This window comes from Bombus vosnesenskii, unplaced genomic scaffold, assembly GCF_011952255.1.
Source record: "Bombus vosnesenskii isolate JDL3184/JDL3185 unplaced genomic scaffold, Bvos_JDL3184-5_v1.1 scf7180000014105, whole genome shotgun sequence".
Classification (NCBI taxonomy): domain Eukaryota; kingdom Metazoa; phylum Arthropoda; class Insecta; order Hymenoptera; family Apidae; genus Bombus; species Bombus vosnesenskii.
Window position 1 is genome coordinate 2369883 of NW_022883371.1, and position 23313 is coordinate 2393195.

At 38.1% G+C, this 23313-nt stretch overlaps 1 protein-coding gene across 5 annotated transcripts in view; it reads left to right on the forward strand.

The window, feature by feature from the left end:
• The window catches only part of LOC117239690 (telomerase-binding protein EST1A-like), a 141554-nt gene that overhangs the window by 74887 nt on the left and 43354 nt on the right, over positions 1 to 23313 (forward strand). For all 5 annotated transcript variants that reach the window (XM_033505455.1, XM_033505457.1, XM_033505454.1 and 2 more), the window contains 3 exons: positions 14154 to 14335; positions 16502 to 16575; positions 22180 to 22292. In XM_033505455.1, the coding sequence (XP_033361346.1) occupies positions 14154 to 14335; positions 16502 to 16575; positions 22180 to 22292 (369 nt within the window). The remainder of the gene's footprint in view (positions 1 to 14153; positions 14336 to 16501; positions 16576 to 22179; positions 22293 to 23313) is intronic.

A 23313-nucleotide genomic window follows, 5' to 3' on the forward strand; every position in this document is an offset into this window, starting at 1 on the left:
AGAAATTACAAGTGTGTATGTACAAAATTACAACAATATTCACATAGTTATTCTTTAGATTAATAAGGCTAAATATTCAAGTGGGATCATCTTTAACATTTGTATGCCTAAGACAGCTATTCGTGCTGTGTATTAATTTTTTAACAATTTCATGTTAGCGGTGAATGTTTTGTACTCTTTACATACATTCTTAGATTAGCTCTAAATTTTACCAGTAAAATCGTAATAATCATTTCATTACAGCGCTAATGAAATTTCAAAATGTTTTATATAACACACACAATTTATATATGCGTGTAAAAGGTTTCTGTTGTAAGTGTTCAAATATTTCCGTGACTCGTTACACATACTTACGTATATATCTGAAAATCGTGCATCAAATTACCATATTCATAAAACACACGTCGACATACATGAAAGATTCCAGTTCAACACCTCAAGAACCTATCCAGTACGAGTGTTTTATTAGCACTAGAGTATAACACAATTTCCATGTTTTTACCATAATTTTCACGCTATGCGCGATAAAAAAGTGTCTACTACAGAGACTAACAAGAAAAAGCAAATTCCGTCGACGATGCAAAAATGGTGGTACACGACCCTTTAAAGCGGCTGAGGAATCCCATTAAAAACGCATCGCCACGCACGCTTTCTTCAGTTACTAGCGTTCGTTTCTCACAGACGCAAAGGCAGAGCAATTGGCTGTTGGACGCTTTAAGTCGGCAATAATTCGGTCGTTTCTTAGAATAGTGTCGGTAAGGACGAAAGGAATGAAGAGAATCGAATTCGATGTTCTCTTCTCAATAGTTGATCCTCTTGTTGGCTATATTTTAGAACTCTCGAATACTGTAATATTATGAATTTTTTGCATTGTTTGGGAATATATGTCCGAGGAATTTCGAATCGTAAATTTCATTGTCTCATTTGCCGATCATAACATAGCCTTATTTATGCAAAACTTACTCAAATATCTAATTACGAAGTATTCGATTATTAAAATATCTAAATGCAAAATATTCGTTCGTTAAATAATCAAATTCCAAGATACCCGGTATAAATATTAAAATAAAATATTCAATAAAAATGTGAGATAAATCAGCACATCGTTGTAGCTGACAAAACGCTCTCACGCCATTGAATCGCTTCAAAATTACTCGGAAGCTCGTGAGACCATTTAACACAAAATAGGTAGATGATGCAAGTGCTCGAGTCGCGCATCGTCTCCGCCGTTGTCGATATTGTCGGAAGCATCGACGTTAGTCGATAGAGCAGCTCGTTAGTTTCACGTAATATGCACGATCATTACCATGTATCGAAGTATCATTTCCAAGCATGATTATAGGAAGCTCGAGTCTTCCTGCCCCCGCTGCGTATCCGCGCGTATTAAAAGAGGAAAATTACGAGATACGAGTGAAGGGAAAGGGACGACACGACTCTCGAAGAGGAGGACGTGCTCGCGTGGTTTGACGTCGATGCAAAATCGTTTCCTTTTCCCTTTTTCTACCCCTTTTTCCTTTGGCCGACGTTAAACGTGTCCCAAGTATATAATTAAAGTCAAAATGAGATTGTTCGCCACACGAGACGACTCTGCCTCTTCTGCTGGCTTTTTTATCGTCGCGATCGTTGCGAAACGATGCTTCTTCTTCTACTTTAGAATGACGTTCATCTCGAGGTTACCTTTGTAAGTTTCGGACCCTGGTTGAAGATAATTGAGTTTGTGATTTTGTAACGCTATTCGTCTCACTTAAGTGGATTTGTATATTTAAGGCAGGCAAATTAGTGTTTGGTCATCAAAGTGCTGTTTTTGTCTAAGTTCATTAAAACTTGGAGTTATCTCATAAAGAAGAAGGTATAAATAATAATAAATTCTGAGATAAAAATGACAAAAAATAATGTTTGTAACATCATCACTCAACTTTGAGTTGATCAATGTGGTTTTTCAATGTATGTAGGTATTCATATTCGTAAAAGAATTAAGCGATCTCTGTCTTTCTTCTCTTTGCTTTACCTTTTAGGATGCTCTCAATGTCGTTTTTTTCGCAATACACTCCTTTTCCTTCGTTACGCGGCAGACTGTCCCTTTCATCTTCCTTGGCCTAATCTCTAACCTCTCCTCGCCAGTTATCCTATGACAGCCGCACAAAACAGAACAGAATGGCGCCAAAGAAGAAACAGCTTTGTCCGTTTGATACATTTCGCCCATGCTACGATCCACTTAAGAAAAACCCGATAAAAATCTTGGTCCTCGCGAGTAGAGGATCCACGTTCTGAACTCTGCTCAACACGAGAAGCTCGTCCACGTAAACAGGATTTCAAGGAACTCGTTAGAGAAGAACGAGCACGCACGCTCGGATCCATGACGTCTCTAGATTCACATAAATTACGTATCTTCTTTGCTGAAAAATAGCCCTAGCTTGGTGATTGCGCTGGAAGAGAGAAACATCATCGTATGGGAAACTTGTATAGCATCGATAGGCGTTCTAACATTTATGAACGAAGTTGTATACGTACAATACCGTGAGAAGTCTTAACAAACGAAAAATATTTTGTTTTTATGAATGGATACAAGGATACTTGATATTATTTTGAATCAATTGTTACTTTCTGCGAAATATTTCGTTCAAAAATTATTGATAATACGTTCAACAAATATCGACTAATTCGAATTAATTAACGCTTCGAGTGATTCTTCCTTCTTCTCTTGACAGTAAAAGTTCTTCGTAGATTTTGATAAATAATTCTTAATCTTTTTACATTTACGACTTACGTATTTTCGCGCGTGACATGATTTTCTGTTAATCCAGCCAGAGACGAGTGAAATACACGTCGCAAATGTTCAAAGTTGATTTTTTAAAAAATGACGTCTCTAAGTGAATTTTGTTCTTCTTAACTCTCGCCTTGTTTCGAGTCGTAGAATTTTCCTAACTTCAATTGTACCATGAATTTAGGTCTATGCCGTGTACATAGATAGAACGTGGAGGATGATAAGAGGTAGTAGTTTCTTCAGCCGTTTTCCTTCTCTCTCGTTCTATCTTGTACCTTTCTCCCTGCTTCTCTCCTAATCCCAAGCGATCTTTCGAGCTCGTGGACAGGACGGAATCATGTCAGCGACCTCGCAAGGCCTCGCCAAGGTCGTACGTTGAGCTCTCGGCCTGGCAGCAGGAGCTGTTCACCATCACCAGCATCGCGGCCACCACCGTTCGTGGCAGCGCCACCACTATTCCTCGCTTTACCACTGCCACTCCGATCCGCCGACTTCGTGACTAATTTGCAGACGAATAAACCTCTCTTTCTAGCCTTCCTTCTTTTTCCTACCCCATGTTCTTTCTTGTCGGTGATGTTGTTGTTTCTGGATCGTCTTATTCTTCTTTTGAGGCTTCTTCTTCTTATTCCTCTACAGTTTGGCATGTCCAGACGAGATATACGCTGTTGATCGAAAGTTAGGGATTACCAACTTGTTTTAAATGGCGACTATAGGCAAATGATAACGTCACCTGTTTGAGCATGTTCAAGTTGAAGAAGGTTTATTTTGTTGCTTCGATGTTTAACCATTAAGCCTTATCGCCACAGATACCCGCGATAATTTAGTATGTTCTAAATTTTATTTTATTCGCTTACCGAGATATCGGTACCATTATATTCTATTATATACATATATTTATATTTACAAGACAGCGAACGAGGGTACAGACTGGTTTTAATTGTTTCAAATTTTGGATTGAATTCAGATTTTATTTTTGGGCCTCAGTTCTGTCTACGCGTTTTAATCACATCAATGCCCAATAGAAGCAAGAATTTTTCGTTTCTATCGAGATCAGAGCTAATATACCTAATTATAACAGTCGACTCTCATAACGGTGTTAATGAAATGTCAAAGTGCTTCGTGTAATACACTGATATATTCATAAAGAGTATCTAAATGTAAGAATATTCACGAAAAGAATCAGTTCGAACACATATGTGAGCTTGCGTAGCTACTTAACATTTCCAAAAATCACTCAGTACGATCGGAGGACATCATCACCAGCGAACAACGAGCTTCGTGATTCGTAAGAGAAGGGGTGCTATTGATAACTTTTGAAAGCGGTTTCGTACGATTAGCGGTAGCGTGGAAGGGCATGTTAACTCGCCGTGTCCAGGGTTATCGACACGCGACCCACCGTTTCTCGCGGAATTTATCAGCAGCCCGATGCCGGCGCTGTGTATATCGTAATCGGATATCCAGCTAGGCTGGCGCCATTTTATTAAATCGTCCTCGCAATCCGCGCGCCATTCCCCCAACCCCAAGCAAACCAGTTTACGATAACTTAACTCGCGTATACGATCAGCGGGCATAACGACCACGGTTTGCCTCTTCCTCGTCGTTTCTTTTCCTCGTGGCCCGCGTGCACGCGTTGCCCTCCTTCTTTCTGGGGACCGTGATCGCGTTCGCCTCTATCCATGGTGAAAAAGACCACGCCAAGGACGCCTCGCATTATCCACTTCGACCGATGTGTACAGAGCCGTATGATACATTACCGGCCAAAAATATCTGGATACTTCCTTGATCTTCGTAGCGATTTACTTTGGTTTAAAATGTTTGAGATACCTAAAGCATTTGTGGTGATTGAACTGTGGATATCTATGGAATCATAGGGTTCATATTTTCGCGTACAAGATCGAGGGCTAATATCGCGTTTAATTTACGTAATAATTTAAGGTTATTGATTTCTGTTTCTGAACATTGTGATTATTGGTAGAAATTCCATTTGTTTCATATCTCTTTCATCGCAGCTTCTTCTTTTACTTTTATCGTGCAATAGCGGTTCTGAACCTTTTGTTTACCACGGATCCCTTTTAAATAATCTTTTGTCGTTCAAAATTCAACTCAAAATTGAAGTCCTTAATGTGCAAATATGTATATTTAAAACATTTATCAACTGCTCGCCAAGAACCTTTGCGGAGAGATGCGATTCGTTGTAAATGAATAAATACACGTTCTAAGTATTTTTTGTTTGAATGATGCAATAATAACTTGCGTGTGCGAGGACTTCGTTGCCCTTCGAAGTTCGTGGAGCGCGGGTTAAGAATCCCGCTGTCCAATAACATTAGCACATTTCATTTATGAGTTTTTTTAAAAGTCAATTTACATTATAAAATTTGAATAATGTCTACGAGTATCTAAGTTCTAAGCGTTTGTACCTTTTTTTTCTTCTACTATGAAGATTCGTCAATTTTATAAAGTTTGAAAAAAATTGAGATATTTATCATAATAATATCATATTTTTAGCTTGAGTAAAAATTTGTTGTTTGTATTTTACCTGCCCAATGATCATCTATAAAGCATCTATTATTCCGACATACTTCCTATATCCCAAAAAAAGAAAAAAAGAAGGAAGAAGAAGAAAAAGAAAAAAAAGAGCACGTAACTCACTTTATTTACATTCTCCGCTAATATTACGTTCGCTGCTTTAATCTTAATGGGTTAATTGATAGTCTGCCTTCGTAAAAGGATAGCAAATGACGTTCCTAATCATTCATTTGCCTCTAATTCCTACACTTTTGTAAAATTCATCTGCTGTTAGTGCAAATCGACTAAAGTGTCGGCATAGTTGTGAGTGGTCGGTTCATACGGCGCCGGAGGCATGGCGTCCGGAGCGTCTGGAGGCGAGCTGTCTTGGCGCCAGGCGCCTTTAGGCGATCAGCTTCTTTGCGTGCCACCGTCACTCCTCCCGTTTCACTCAATTGATGCCTCTCGTTATACCATATAGCTTGCCAGTCCATAGAGACACTGAAATCATCAATTTTCACGATAATAGGGAATACATATGCGGATGTTGAGCTGTTTCGATATGGTAATAGGGATTAGTTGTCGACGATGACGACGTTCGCGCGCGAGCCTTGTTTTACTTCTGCTTGCTGAAAAATTTCCCCTGTTGATCATGCTTTGGTTGTTCTTCTTGTTTCTAACATCTTTATGGCCGCGTTGAGCGAATATGTTTGGCCACTGAAAGATTTCAGGGATTAGATTGTTGAGAAGAAATATTTTCGAGGGTATTTGCTTGAATTGGAAGTTGCGAGGAAATATTTGCTTATATTAGAAGTTGTAAAGAAACGTTTATTTTTACTATCAAACGTTTCCACTATACTTCCATAAAACACTCTGTAGAATCAGAAACAATAAACTTCAAAGCCTCATGCAGATACCACCAAACCCTTAGGTACAAAAATCATTCGAAACATCAAAGAAATCAATAAGCTCTGCTCTCGCGTATTTCTAGTATCTCATAGCACCTAACATAATTGCAGCGAGTGAAATTTATGCATATTTATGAGAGGTATCATTCACTGATGACCGCCACCCTTATAAAATTCTGCGACGTCCAATTATATATTCCCAAGCAACGGGTTGAACACCCATCATCGCAGTCATCTCTCTAGGAGATTCGCCATGAGTGAAACACGCCGTTTCGTCTCGATGTTCCAGCTGATCAATCTGCAGTTGTAACATTGAATATCCGTTGGCGTCACGGTTCCAGGACGGACGCGATAAGTATCTGGATCCACGACTGATGCTGTCCTCCCCTTCGTATTCTCGTCGTCTTTTCTTATTCTTTTTCTTTTATTTTCTGTTTTATTCTCTTTTTGGCCTGATGGTATTCCCCGCTATTCTTTTGCTATGAAACACGTCGTGCAGAAAATAATAGCGGCACGAGCGAAAATACGCGACGAAGCATTGGCGCTCTGCAGGAACGATGAAAAGTTTTCCTTGAAATTATACATCGATTGGACCGATTAGCTTTGTATTTTTTTAACGAGCTTATAAAATTGTATTCTATATGATTAAATAGAGATCTATATACAGGGTACATCCTCTAAGATTAACTACCATTTTTCAGGCATTTCCAATAATTTGTCAAAAAATGTTTTGTAAAAAGATTAGTCTGTTTTCGGTTCGCTATATATTTGGATATTAAGAATTTCCAAAAAGTTTTTTTCAATAAAGGTCAGCTTGAGTTGCGCACATATACAGATGTTGTAGTTGACGTCGAAACGAATTTAACGACCTACTATATTATGATTTTGATGACCCAGAAAGATTGTTGGGGAAATTTTTAATATTCAAATGTACAGGGAACCGAGAACTAACCAACTTTGTTTAAGATTTTTGTCGACAAATTATTGGAAATACTTGAGAAATTGTGGGTAATCGCAGAGTTATGCTTTCTATGCGGTAGTTAAAACAGGAATTAAAGTAATTTTATGTTATAAGACAATGAATACAAAAAATCATGTACAAACCGTACAGATTGCAATCTAAAGGTAGATAATTTAATTACAAAGAAACAATTTTAACCACGAGTTAAGATCTATAGTTGTCTTTTCAAGGAAATAAGTAAAATGTGTCACAGGAATTATTATTAATCTTTTTATTTGAACTTCAAGGTTTTCCAAAAATTGAAACTCTAAGTTGAGTCTCAAAGCCCCAACCTGAAAATATTGGAAAAATTTGAACTTCATATAAAGTCAATCTTAAAAATGTAATGTTTAAGATGTAAATGTTTGATGTATCGTTAAAGCTTCTAAGTCTGAAATTTTATTCACCACTGCCGTTTGAATCGATATTCATGCGCTTTATAAAATCGTAAAATAATGGAGTCAACAGTCATTCCTCTTAATAACGATAATTATCATCGTAATCATTCGTTCATGCAAGCAGTAACCAAGATTATTTCCGCACGAGAAAATGGCGCGCATACGCCTGCATTTGCGATCTTTTCCCTTGGGACGAGTGTTAAATCATAAATCCAGCAAATTAGCTGTTGGCCACGACGTAAAGCCTTGTTCGCACCTACGTGCAACGCGAGTGCCTCCACCAAGAATTTCGTCACAGCCTTCACTGGATTTCGACGCACGGACACCCGTTTTCCCGCGTTGTCACGGCTTGTCCCATGACCCTTTCTGTCCTCGATAAACCCCTCGTTGTTTTCTTTAACCTTGTGATATTACTAGTGGTGGCTTGTCCTTTTTTCTTCCAAAGATTAACACTAGAACTACCACACCAGTCAAATTGACTAGTTTTACAATTTTATTATAAAATTCCTACTTCGTGTTATATCTTTTTTCCGCAATGATGTAATGACTTTCGCAACGATAACTAAAAGAATAACATAATGAATTTTATTTTGTTTTTTATGTATTCAAACTGAAAATAATTTTGTATCAAAGCTACTTATACCGATACCAATCAAAATTACTGGTACTTGTCAAAGTGTAAAAGGGTCCTGCAATGTGTTTATCGAACCCCAATTAACCAGTTTCCTCGTTTGGTACAACTTCCCACACGTTTTTGAAATGTTTACTGCGTATCATTCAATATGATGATATCAGTTATCAGGAAAAATCCGGATCGATAGCCAGATCGCTGGATGCTAACATTAAAAATACCACACCAATCAAAATGACTGGTTCTACAATTTTATAAATGTGTCAACCCTCGTTTGGGGATCATGGCCCCAGATGGATTAATAATACCAAAAATGTACTACATATTATGGAATTCCTTCTGTAAGAAAGTAATAACTCAATAAATATAAAAATATTCTATTATTACGTATCTTTTTTTTTTAAAGACCAGTCATTTTGACTGGTTTTTGTAGAAATAGCTTCGTGTTAACTATCGGTAGTTCTAGTGTTAAATATATAGGGTTATAAAATGATACATGAAATTGTTTTAGAGAGTTTCGTGCAATGTCTGTCAAAGAATTTAAATCGGATTAGACCAAGTGTTGCGTCGTGCAACACTCTACTTGAACCTGGCCATATACCGCGGGTCAGACAGATCCCAGATGTCCGCTCATCCTTACGGCGTACCCTCAATAGCCTTACGTACCCGTCATAAATCCCAATAATTTGCTTGGTCAGGCTCTTCAGACCGAACAAATATCTTTTTCTAAAACGCTTTCTAAGGACTATTGTTTACCACGGCTGGACAAGGGAAAATTGGATTTTTCCACGTACGATGCTTCCTAACAGCAACTTTCTATCGAGGGCAGCTAAAACCCTTCCTGGTCCACCAACCTTCGTTTAACCAATTAACAACCAATCCGAGAGTCTCGTGCGCTAGACACACCTATCCTTAGCTTTCCTCCGCGACAGCATCGTCACCGAACATCACTGATTCTTCAACCTTCAAACATACAACATCCTTCGACCGGGTTTACACCTGAAGACGGTCAATTACTTACCTTATACATACGCACCAGAGTAACTATCTTCTTCACAAAGTGTTGGAATAAACTGTCATTCACACCTTGTTACATCAGTGTCATATTCAATTAACCACCTCTATTATCCTAATCGAAATAGGGGATCGATCATTTCGTGGCGTCGATTATCTAATCGTAACGGGAATTTACAACTCCAGTTGGCGTGCTTCTCGCGATCGCGTCTCTCCGCGAGTGGTCGAAACACCAAGTATACTAATATTCTTTACCATATTAGTAATAGTTTATTTAATGGGATGGCAGATAAACGAAATTTTAAGTAGAAAGTAGTACGAGACAAACAATATAATTTTAGAAAATGGAATTATATTATACAAGAGCAATGAATAGATGTAACATGAATCTTAGAATAGGCGATCATCTTGTTATTAGTATGGCGAATAATTAGTACAAAAGTTACTATATATATATATATATATATATATATATATATATATATATATATATATCTCGAACAATTACAATCGGGGATTGAATGACTACAATTGTTTAATTCGCCACACAGCTATCGTAGACTACTAGGAGTTTCTTATCTAATTGTTGTTCAGTTCTATGGATTATCCAAAATTCCAAACAGACGCCTCTAACCCTAATTCTAATGTAAACCCGACATATATATATATATATATATATATATATATATACACATACATACACATACACAAGTATAGTACAATTCTATGTACTGGTACGTATTTATCCGAACCGGCCAAGGTACAGTTTATACGTATAATATATACTCATAAATCATTTTATTATATCACATTTTAATTAGCATTCGATTAAATGAAATGGTATTTCTACGTTCAGAAATTAGTAAATTTTTGTAACAGAAAAATTAGCTACTTCTAAGACTAGCGACGCATTTAACACAAAATTTGCATTGTTTTTAATTATATTATTATTCCATCGGATGGACGATATAGTATTCTCTTTCTTCCACGACATTCACTTCATCCACCATTGCAGCATTGGTAGGCAGCATTAATTTGACAACGAAGAGATTTCATTCTCGACGTCGCGTCGGCGAATTAAACGTCTCGTGAAAATTCATTATTGCTGGAACGACGGCCCCGCGTTGCAAATACGGCGAATCAGTCGGCCGCTAGAATCGATGCTAATGGAATTATCCGCGCAGCTGGGCTAACTCGATTCTCCGTTCGTTTTCGCGTGGTAATCGCGTTAATATCGGTCCTGGAAACAGAAAGGTTGACCTCGGTACCTCGCCGACTTCGTTAGACGGCACACGCGTTTGCACGCCGCTTTTCGCCAGAGACGATGCGCTCAAAGTTCGTTAGGAGAAAAAGATGACGTGTTTCCTCGTTGCGCTCTTGTTCCGCGCATCAATCGAATTACCAGAGTCGTCCTCCGCAAACTGTTGCAACTTTCGGCTTTGATACTTTGCGAGTTTGGTAGTTCGGAGCGTAGGTCGAGGTTTGAGAGTCGGGGAAGTTGTTGAGTGGCAATCAAATCTCTCGTCGACGGTTAATTGCTTGTGAGTTGATCTCTACATCGTTTGTGTTTGGACTTCCTAGTTCTCAGTAAAGTTTGTGGAATGAAAGTTTTAGTAAAGAAAATGTAAGGTGAGAGAAGGAAGAAGTCGATGGAAGTTTTTTTTTTTTTTAAAGAAAATTTATGAATTTGATTAGATTATTAATATAAATATTCGTTAGTAAATTAAACGTGGAATTAGAATTAGAAAAATGAAAAACGGTTTCTAAACGACAATAAAAATTATTTCACGAAACCGGAGGCCTTCGGTTCTCGCAATATCTAGTGACTAACAACTAATAACACCCCGTCAATCATACACACTACCTCGCTCACCCCACGTCCGTCCGTTTTCGCCTCCTTTACTCGGGGTTAATTCCCAGTTAAACGCTTGGTACTCGCGAAACAGAGAAGCCAGTCGAGTAATTAATTGCCAGCTCGTAGAGGGACGATGGCCTCGGTCTTCGTTGAACGATAACGATTGATAAGTTATACTGTTATCCTTATATATAGTGAGCTACGTCTTTCCTTATTTTCCATACGTAGAACGAGCTTTACAAAATTGAGATTTAATTATTCCGTGTGATATGGAATATTCATGTATATAGGATGTTCGGATATGGATGTCAGGAAGTTTAAGGGGTGATTCTTGAAGCCGAAATAAGACGAAAATCAGGAATAAAAAATTGCGTTTTCGGCTTTGTCTTTTAGTTATTGGCAATTAAAAATCGGCCAAAATATCCCTGCACGCGAGCAAACCTCCTTACACGAACGAAAGTAGGTCAGCCTAAGCAACGGGGTACACAGTGATCCTCCAATCGAATGATACATGGACAGAAGCTTACCTCGTAAGAAAAATCGCACAGTAAAAAGATTAAAATCCATAACAGCATATCAAAAACCGACTCAAAATTTTCGAGTAGAGAGGATTAATGTTTCCTCTAATCCTTCGTCCCCATAAATAATTAATAAATAATAGCGCACATAAACAATGTTTATACAAACTTCATACACACACCGAAATCGTCCCGTCTGCGGGTGTCCACAGAAAAATTACATACGCATTAAGTATTTTGGAGGTGCTGCTAAGTGTGACCGAACGCTGTCTTATATGAGCCACACACATTTTCCACACAAATTACTGATCACTGCATATTACAATATTCACATACATACACATAAAATAAAAAAATAAAAGAACCAGAAGAAACTACAAATTTTCTGACACCCGTAGCTGAACACGCTGTGTCTATACATCATGTTTGCAGTAAATGTGTTGTAACTTCTATGTATATATATTTTCAAATTGATTTCATTTTTGTCCAATGAGGACAGTCTCTTTACGGTGCAACCGAAATTTCAGTATTTTTTCATAAAAGATTTTTATGAGTATTGGGACAGCTTGGCGAATAACTAAAAATTGTTAAAAACAGTTGTTGTAAATGTTTCGAACTTTTCATCGAATTTGATCGCATCAATAGCTATCCTGCTCGTGGCAGGTACGCGTAACGTATTCGTACGTTCGTGGAATAGTAAGAACGACCTAGGGTTGAAGAAGGAGGGGATGGAAATCGAAGAGGAAGTCGACAGAACGATACGCGTAATTTTCGCTAATGATCGTATTGGTAATTAGTCGAGGCCTTTCTATAAATCTTCCTAACTAATTACCCTTTACACTCCCAACTCTGGAAGAAGACCACACGGGTCGCGTGGTTCGAGTGAACCTCGAAGCTAAACACTAATTATTATCCTCGTACGCGATAAATTAAACTGCCAGACGCCATGGGTATCGTTGGGAGAGTACGTTTCGCGTACTTATAGCTCGCCACGGACCGCGTTACAAGAGAAGGGACACCGAACACATTCGCCCGGTTGCCCTTAGCAAATTCAATTTACTCTATTGCTGTACTACGTCTCTCCCTCGCCACAGGACGCCTAAGTACGTATATTCCTTTGTACGTCTTTATTCAGAGTGAAGAACGTGTTCTGGGAATATTCGAGTGGTTTGCTGAAATCACTGATGGATTTTGTAGTACAGTTTGGTTTTGTAACATCGGTAGCGTTATATCTCTCAGGAGAGGATGCTTGATGCTAGATTTACTATTTGTACGTGAAATGTTCAATGGCATTAACGAGCGATTATTATTCAATTAATCAAGGCTTTTCTATTTGCAATTTACGTTGAATTGTACTAATTGTATTAATTTGATCCAAGAAGAAACAATATTTGATAGGGTAATTTGAGAGATAGATTTATCGTTGTATGTTAAAATTTCCTCTACTTTCGATTTTGTATTTTTAAATTATTATCACGATTGTAAACATCATCATCGATAAAAGAACGAAAGATATTCTGAGAGTATTGAAGTAGTTTGGTGAAATTGTTAATGCAAAATCTGCGATGTTCTTTTTTCTTTTTTAATTTGTAACGTTACATTGGGAAATGATAGTTTTATAGCGTTTATTGCAGATCAGGATAGTATCATAAAGTAGATTTTTAGCTGATTATGTCATAAAACATAAAAATAACAATATTACAGTGAAAAAGTGTACGAAAAGCGGAAGGTTCTAGCGATGGGAATTCAAACCCGCGATCTTCGGGTTCATAGCTTCACTGGTCAGCCGCTTTAACCATCTATAATCAAATTTTTCTTGACTCGCAAGAAAAAAGGATTGATTACAGTTTTTCATTCTGATGTGAGAGATAGGAACTAATAACTAGTATAAATTGCTTCCTGGCAAAGTAATGATACAATGATAAAATAAGGTGGTACGGTAATAAGCGTGCAAAATAATATTGAAAAAAATGCGGATACATAGATCATTACGTTCGAGTCACACGAGGTTATAAAAGGTTAACTACAGTACAATTTAACCTCGAATTTTCAAATTTTATTTTCGTATCTATTAAATTACGAATAATAAATTAGTTGACTCTTGAACCACATGCGGTTTATGGACATTATCTTTACAGTAAAGGTCCGTGTATAAAATCCTTGATTGACCAACAACTTGCTATAATCTATTATTAACTAAAAAAAAAGAAAAATCGTCTTTAGCGACGAGAAGTTTGAAAACTAAAATCAATTTCTAAATTTTTTTTTTTTATTTATTTGTTGAAATTACAATCAATTCTCGCGTTGAGAATTTTCAGTAATTTCTAAATTAGCGACGTAACTGTCCTCTAGCGTCCCCTAGTAATAGTCGAAAAATTATAAAATTCGTGTAATGGAAAAATTAGATATTTCCAAGACTAGCGATGTGTATGATTAAACATATTTGCAGCTATAAATTTTTCTCGACAGTTGAACTATTGCCATTAGCAAGAAACCTTTTAAAAGCGATTAGTTGGTGTCCGTGTCGCTAACGGTCCTATCTTTCCGTTTGTTGTTTCAGATTCCCAAATGGAGCAAGGGTACCGGTCCGAGGTCCAAGAAAGGGCACTGGTTGTATCCTTGCAGATGTTCAATCTGATTTTAGAACGTGGCGTGTCCTTGCTCAAGTCTCAGTTGGACAGCGGCGAAGAGTCGAGGATGGTTGTTAGCGAGGACATGCAAGTCCTTTTACCAGCTATCAAGGTATTTCCGTTATCTCTGGCATATCTAATGGGCCTCTATCAAGATCTCTTTTTCCGAGAAACTTTCACCGTACCGGGAAAACCACGCGTCATTCTAATTGCACAGATTTTAATCGACGTGTCTAATCTCGAGAAAAATGGCAAGAATAAAAAGAAATAGAAACATAAAACCACGTGTATTTATACGAGAGATTCAGATAGTTATTTTGATCTTTTACCGCGTTTCGCGCAAATATGGCGTGTAATGTATGCGGCCGAAGATTCCTTCGCGCGTTATCCCGTGCATCGATCATCGATCGATCGATCAGAAGAATCTTGACTCGAGAAAGTCAGCCTCCGTCGAGGATGATGAACAATCGTCGTTATGAGTCAACTTGGATTGTCGTATCAGCGAGGTCTAAAAATAACGTGGAATGACTTAGCGGTCAATCAACAGCGATGTTGTAAATTGAATTTTGATTAATCATTTTAGTTGGATAAACGGTATAATGAGTGTCGAGAAAATCGATGCGTAAATTGATAATATATACAGGATGAAGTGTGTTAAACGAGGTTTAGGACTAACAATCGTGTAAATCCGTGCTTCACCTATTAGTTTTTATTGTAAACTAAGAATACGAGTAAAAGATACAAAGTTATTTTTAAATTCACTTTATTATTTTCCAAAAAAAAAAAAACAAAAAAAAACAATGTTTTTCCTCTTCTTATTCTTCTATTTTGATTGTATCTCATTTTCATTGATCTATGAATCGAATGTCACAACTTGTGAACTTCAAAAGATCCCGTTAAGCTAAGTTTATACAACGGTCAAGAATAAGCGCTTTTTTCGTGAGATACGATTTGAGCGCTTTGGTCATTTGGGTGCCAACACTCAAATGGTACGTGACTCAGGGCCAATTTTAGGATATTAAATAACACGGCTGTTCGTATTATACTATTTCTTCACCCATCCACTAACAACGTCGGATTTCTGTCTGTTTTCCACTATCGCTAATTTATTTACTAATCTACTATACAAATCATTCTTGACAATGCAACCACGTTCGACATAATTTATTATCATTTTTAATCGACACGCTTTAAGCCAATCACGTGATTCACAAGCTTCCGTATGAACGTATATCAATTTTTCGTTGAACTCGATCCGATCGTAGCTTGTCGACATTCTTGTCATCGTTATAATCCCGAGCCGTGAACGTGTATGCGCACGCGCGCGCGCATAAGCGGTCGAAGATTTATGAAGCAACGGTTGGTTCGCACCCACGCAAGATTCGTCCGTCGCGCCGGTGGCCGTTGTCAGGCCCAGGACCTGGTTCGTTCGTGTCTCGACTTATTATGCAACCTGGCGTTCGCGATTAATGCACCTATCGCACGTAAGCTATGCACGCACGCTCCATCGATAAAGGTCAACCGTATGACAAACCATTGGAACCGCGACATCACCCGTTTCTTCCTGGTTCTCGAGCTGGTGTAGCCTTCGAGGATGTGCACCGTTTCGCGATACCGTCGTTGTTAAGGATTTTGTGATGAGCTATGTCTCTGAAATGGGTTCAGTTACAGTGTTTTTCGTTTGTTAGAGTTTTCTGATATAAATATCGTATAAAGAGTTGATTATTCTGTCTGCGCTTTAGCTGTAAAGTGAGATATCGATAGAATTAGCAGAGTGGTAAAAATAATCAATCTGAAATTTCTATAAAAGGAACAAATTTCCAATAAAAGAGATCTCCTTCAGATGCGTGTATAACGATGGATTTGTAATTTTTCACAGAGAAAGGTTTCTAATAGAAAAAAAGGTTCTTGTAGACTTATTACGGTGCACAATGTTTCACAAGTCTATTAGATTTATTACAGTGCATTCGACTGCTAATCCAAGTACATCGCGTACGAAGAACTTCCGTTACTAAAGTCATCGCATAATTGAGAGTGGATCTTCCTGGAAAGAATTTCGATCGCTATCGTAACACAGGAATAATAACAACAGTTTCGCTCTCGTCTCACGTAAGACCATTAATATTAGCGATAAAGTAGACGTGATACACGACTGCTGTTATACGATTCACTTTCCGGAGGATGGATGAAGTAAAATGTCTCCTAGATATTCTATAAATAGAAACAGTTTCCAACATTCCAACATAGTTTCCTTTCACGTTGAATCTTTTTGTTCTAGATCTGGTGCGACTGGATGCTTTGTCACAGCACCGTTTGGAATCCACCACCATCTTGCACGGACTATAGAGTCGGGTAAGTCATTTAACAATCTTTTTACATTTCCTTCTTTTTCTATATGATGACTCGCGAAAGTATTTGAACGCTTATTCTAGCAAACTTTTACGTGTATATTGTATGGGTTCTATAAAATATATCGAAGTTCCATTAACGATATAACAGAGGCGATTGTCACGGTTATATGTATTGGTAAAACTTGGAGCCAATCTAAGAGTGTAGATAGAAGTTCCAAAACATTTGCTGCGAACATAAATTCGACCGAACCTCGAAAATCCACAACTCCCAACATTTACGACCGAAGTTACACATAATAGGGGAAGTTCTGGCGTTTTAGTCGGTTTTCGTCGTTTAAACGCGAATAATTCTCGCATGTACGGCTATTCGAAACTTTCTCGTTATCATCATGCAGCTGGCACGCTACCATTAAATGCCATCAAGGGATAGAAATTTCTCTAGGCTTGGCTGTACGTATTAGGATCAGCCGGTTGTAGAAGGAACATGTGATATATCTTGAACTCGCTGATCCTGTGGTTTTGCGGTTTTGTGGTCCGAATCCTCGCTCTCTTCGAATGGAAGAGAGAAAGAGAGTCCAGTCGGTAAGCGCGCGATGCATACGCTCGCCAGCAGATTACGCCACGGCCACAAATTATTCATTGCAAGAGATTCAATTTATTTATTTATTTCTTTTTTTAAATCTTTGTTGTACCTTTTTTATTGTTCACGATTGAGCCTATCGATACGATTGTTTAAGAGCGTAAAAGGAGCAAGTATCTAATCAGAGAACCAAATAAAAATATGGTATCGCTGATATAAAATTATATTTAAAAATTATATTTTACAATTTTTCCCTTATAAAATTCGCAAAGTATGACTTATCATGCTTCTTTCCGTGATATTTAACTAAAATTCCATCGATTCTTGATCTGGGATAACGCGAAGCTTCAACAACCTTCTCTCGCATAGTGAAGACCAAGTCGCCCTTAATTCGATGAGGAACACGCATGCAACGTCGTCTTTATACGCTGCATTTGTCAAACCGATTAATCTCTCGAAATTCTAGCGCCTGAAAAAGAGAGGAATAGAGAGACAGAAAGATATTCGTAGCTTATAGCGCGCTCGGCTATGAATTCATGTTGACACTTCAGGTGTTGTGAATTATGGCTGTTGTGTTGGACTATTAATTCTCTTCGTGGTGCATCAATTTCTCAGACCAAGGAAGTTCAGGATGCTAGAGACATCATGCGCGACGACGAACGCTATCATGGTCTGTGCTCGTGATTTATCGCGAGTGACAGCACGAGAAATTTCGATGAAAACCGCTTAATTGTTCGAATGAACTTATCTTCGTGGGGGTCTCGTCTTCTGGGATGCTTGATCGTTCGTGCGTGTCGGTGGTTCAAAATAATTAATGATGATTTCGTTACTGTTTTGTGACGAAGCATCATCATTTGGACGAATGAGATAATTATAAATATCATCATGATCAGAAAACCAACACAAATAGACCTATCGTGTTTCTTCTTGCGGTCTTTGAACGTAAAGCAAATCCACAAGTGTAAAATATGATATACCACACTTTTTATTTGTTGCACGTGAGCAATTTTTAAACCTAATCAATCAAATATTAGCAAAACTGTCTTAATGATTATCATATTAATGGATATCAGGTGTATAATTATCGTTTTCATGGAAATTCATGAATTTCTAAAAGACGTATTATGTATCTTCAAACCGTATAAGTTATTTCCGTTTTTAACTAAGCTAAATCACATTAGAATAAAAAAATGTAATCTTCACTTATGATAAAATGTCGAATTCGGCTCCTATCCGACAAATCTCTCTTCAACATCGTCCTTCGACTGGAAAAGGGAAATGTGCAGCTGGGTAGAGTAGCAAACGTCCGTTAAAGTATCTTAGCTAGTGAACCTGTTCCGTTCTCGAAACGTCGAGCGTGGGAGTGACTCATCGAAATAAAAGTACACAGGATACCGATGCGATGGCAATGGAAAACACGGCCAGGTTCGAGGAAACGCCGATCAACGTGTAATTATTTTTTTGCGTTCTCCCTCTCGATAGCTGACAAAGGAAAGCCATACCATGGAATCGCCGGCGAGGATCGACGCGACAGGTTGTTAGCGATCACGGTCCAGCTTAAAGGAACGAGGGTCTCGTCAGTGCGCACGTGAAACGATAACGTGTCTCGTTTCGACGGTTATTGAAATTCGATGTTGTCGAGAAAGGAGCAAGCGATTAAAAAAAAAAAAAAATCAATCCGAGGAAATAAATGAGTTCGCAAAAGTAAGAAATCGCGTCAAAAACCGCAGTCTAATTATGGTTGATTGTGATTACAAACGAGTCGAAGATTATAAAAAGCGAGGAGGACCGTTTTAGACGTGCGCCGGACGTCTTTTCGTCGATGATTCGAGCACGATCGGAGACAAGGCTTTTTATTCAGGATCGAGCGGGGACCGAGGGAATGTATCGATCCTCAGGATCTTTCTAACGAGACGAAAGAAAAAAGACCGGTCTAAAAGAGAGAAAACAGTCGTGCTTGGCCGACTGATGCGATCTATCGTCCATTAAACGAGTTTCAAGGCCCCTTTAGTCCCGTAACTGCGCGAACACTCGCGATCCAAGACTCAGCCTCTTTGCGCAACCAACCCAACCAACCAACTCGACCAGCCCAACCAACCTAACTTACCATACTATACTATGTCCGCCTGGATAAGTTAATTATTGTTGCTCGTTAGCGATTAACAATTATGCGAGCGAAGCGTTTCCTTGGCAAGGACGCGATCGTAACATCGTCGATCGTCTTCCATGTCCTCCTCGATCCTCTTCTTAGCTCGTTGAATAACGTGAATTTGCTCTACGATGTTATTTATAGAACTCGGATCGCAATTAATCTGCCGTCGAATCGCCACTCCGTCGATCCCCTTGCCGCTCTTTTTTCCTTTTCTCTCTCTCCTTCCCTCCCTCTCCTCCTCTCTTTCTATCTCTTTCCCTCTCCTTTTTTCACCTTTTCCTCTTTTTTTTTTTATCCTCTTCTTCTTTTCACCTCCATTCATCGAGGATAGCAACTTTGATCTTCCCACCGCGCGTGCCTGAGAGCGTGTAATTGCGAGATCAATCACTGTCACCGTTTTTTTTCATGTCCTCCCACTATTCCCTTCTTCCACTCAAACTTCTCTATTTATGCTCTATGGCGTTGTCTGCCTTTTTTATGCTGGAAGGTTGGTCCAGTTTGAGGTTCCAGTGTTTGATGGCGTTCTTGAGTGTCTTGCGAGGGAGAAAAGAATGTAGGGAATATTTATTGGAGGGAAGCCATCGATAAAAATGTGATCTTTACGGTTTAACCCAATGGGAATGTTGTGTTAATGCAACATTTCATTTTTAATTCTTGTCGGTCAATATACATTATATTTTGAGTTCTGTTTTTTTAACATCTGAGTATGAAAGAGAATTTCAGAGATCCGTTTAATATTCTTTCCTATCTTAAGACGTAAGACTTGTAAAATTGCGAAAAGAAGTTCTATATACCTATGATTTACAACTTTTTAATTTACTAATACAGGGTAACTGCATCCTGGAATATGGAACACTTGATTGTGAAAGCTTCCCGGAAAGCGAAACAGGCTTTTCTTTTCAATGGTACTAACGTTAAAACATGACAAAATTAATAATTAATTACTGAGAATTAGTTATTGAATTTGTTAAATATAAGAGACATAATATTATTAGAAGTTTAGGTCTTGAAGTCATGGTAAAAAATGTGAAAAAGATCAAATGGAACGAGTTAAAAAGAAATCTGAGATACTTTTATTTTTACTGTGAGAAATGAATATTTATTTAAACAAAAAAGACAAACAAAACAATTGTTCTCTATTTTTGTTATTTATGTTACATTATATTCATTTTCTTCGTGTTCTACATATTGATATCGTGAATGACGCATGCAAAGTACATTTTTTGTGACCTCAGTGAAAACAACGATTACATTGAACTCCTCTTACTCTGGACTTACTCTTCGCTATTATTATCTCTTTTGTAATTTCCGCTATAAAATAAGTGTAATTCTGTATCATCATCGTCAGTATCAGCATCATTGACAAGTTCCATATTATGCATCGCTAAACGTGTTCCGTATTGGCTACATACGTATTTCGACAGAAAGAAGGTAATTGTACTAAGAAGAAAATAAATTTAACTATAAATTTCTTTCGAACACTTAAAAACAGACGTGTTAGATGATAAATCATGCAAAAGTAATATCTTACCTTCGCTAAAAAATTTCACTATTTTTAACTCGCCTTTTAAAAAGTTTTACACGCTTTCAAATACAAGAATCAACTGTATTCAATGACAGGTTTCCTAGCGAAGCGCAAATGTGGATAAGCTTGTCTTTTGCTTTTAACGAAATATTTTACTCTGTTATCGATTGATTTTTTTAATTACTTGCCGAGATATTGCAATGTTCCACGTTAGATTAAACACGGTAACTCTAGCGGTCCTGGTTTTAAACACACAACTTATCCCAATCACGATATGTACACAAAGTAGCCTATAATAACTTTCAATTCGCAACGAACATGCTACTGTATCTCTTCTGTACGCGTTAATCGCAGGCATGCAGTAATCGTAGCATTTGCTAGTCAGCCATTCACGGCACCTCGTCTCCGTAATTCAAGTATTTTTCCGAGGAACGCGTTAATTTTCAATAAAGCCGCCGCAGAAGCGGTCGATAATAATTTAGCGATAAAGAGGTTCGCCGATTGGACGACGAACGGAAACGTGTGCAGCACGCGGAGAGAGCGCAATTAACGAATGACCTTTCATGACGGCAATCGATTAATCCCGGCTTGGAGCTAAGCGTCGTGCGCGTTTCTTTTACATCCGCTTCTTCTTCTTCTACTACTACTTCTTCTTCTTCTTCTTCTGCTTCTTCCTCCTCTTGTTTTTCTCCTTCCTCCTTGTCTTTCTGCTTGCGCGTTTCTTTATCGCCGCCTCCAGGGCTGTGCACGATAGCATCGAATGATCGATAGCTTGGAAAATGATCCCCCGCGCACTGCCATTCATCGCGGTGAAAATAATTAAACGGACGACTTTGGATTTACAGTAACACGGAAGTGGCCGATGGATACGCGCTCTCTCGCGAGAACGTTCGCGCGATCGTCAGAGAAACACCGGTGGACCAACATTTCGTATATTTAACAATGTCACCGATACGACGAACGCGAAGATCGTGAAATTCTGATGAAAACTTTCTTGTACAATTGAGCTAATATTATCAGTGAAATTTTACGAGTCACAGGTTACAAATTATCCGTGCTATAAATTCTTTTGCATAATAGCAGTAAGCTAGTAATAACGAAACGAGTAAAGTCACTTTTACAAAGCACAAGCTGTTTAATTGTCTTATTCGATGTGATGTAGTTGGTTCGTTGTTCTGGCAGCTTATTGAATCATTGCTGGAATATTTATTGCAATAGGGAAGTATCATCCGGTTGAATCCTTCCGGTTTCTAGTTACGCGATTTCAACCGATAGCTAGACACCTCTAACGATGGGAATTTGACTCGTTCCTTATTTACGTTGAACGAAACCTCTGGTCTGGTTGCAGGCCACCTGGGGACGCCTGGAGCAGGCTGGCCATGATGGTGAACCTACTGGAAAAATTGAATTACTCCAGAACGATTCTTATCCAGGCCAAGGACGCGGAGGGTCGAGAAGACGGTGAGTGAATTTATAAACTGATATCCCCGAGGGATGCTGTAAAACACGCTTTTGAGATCGCTTTAATCCATTTTCGTACCTACGATAGCTTGCCTTTTTTTAAAAATTCTCTGCCTTTGTATGTTCGAAACATATAGAATTTTAACTAAATAGATCTCTCGATTTTTCTATCATTATCCTTGTTATTCCTTAATCACTTCGCAAGACAGAATTAGATTTTGCGCAATCTTACATCTACTATAAAAATACGATTATAACTGGCATCTAATAAAAAAAGGAGACGGTAGAAAAAATTCCATCTACACATAATAGGCTGATATAATTCAAATGTTTTTCACTTGCAAATAAAATTTCTCGTAAATTGATGCATTTCCTTTCATAAATAGCTAAACGCTGTTGATTTCTTCAACATTAAAAATTCCCAACAAAAACATCTTCTTAGTAGAATATCCCAGGACCGATTTAGTTCGATCATCGTTAATACACGTTCAACTAAACCGAGTGATTCTAGAAAACAAAGTGCAGGTTAGAAATCCATCAACGAACCAATTCAAGCCTACCACTTTCGATTCGATCACAGTAATTCAGACACCATTCTTACCACCCGTTCAGCATTCTTAAAACATCGTTGACACGCCTTGACATGACGATGATTGGCACAAACACAGCAGATAACGATCAGATGTTCTGTTAAATAATGATCTTGCTGACGGCTGGATCTGCCGTTAGTTGGCATTGTTTTTCATTACACGGCCACGAAATCAAAATGTTATCTTAATTAGGATTGTCTAGACTTGAGTTTGGTATATCGACTGCCAAATGTTTCCGGATAAATTGTAATGTCTTACGTGGTTAAGACGAAGAATAATTGAAATTTACATAAAAAAACAAGATTTTTAGTAGTCATGGAGTTGCTCTAACGAAGCAATGCGATGATTATTGTTTATTATACTGTTCCTTTTATTTCACAAAAGAATCTAATAAATGATCGTGTTTCTTTTACAAATTCGCACAAAGTCTT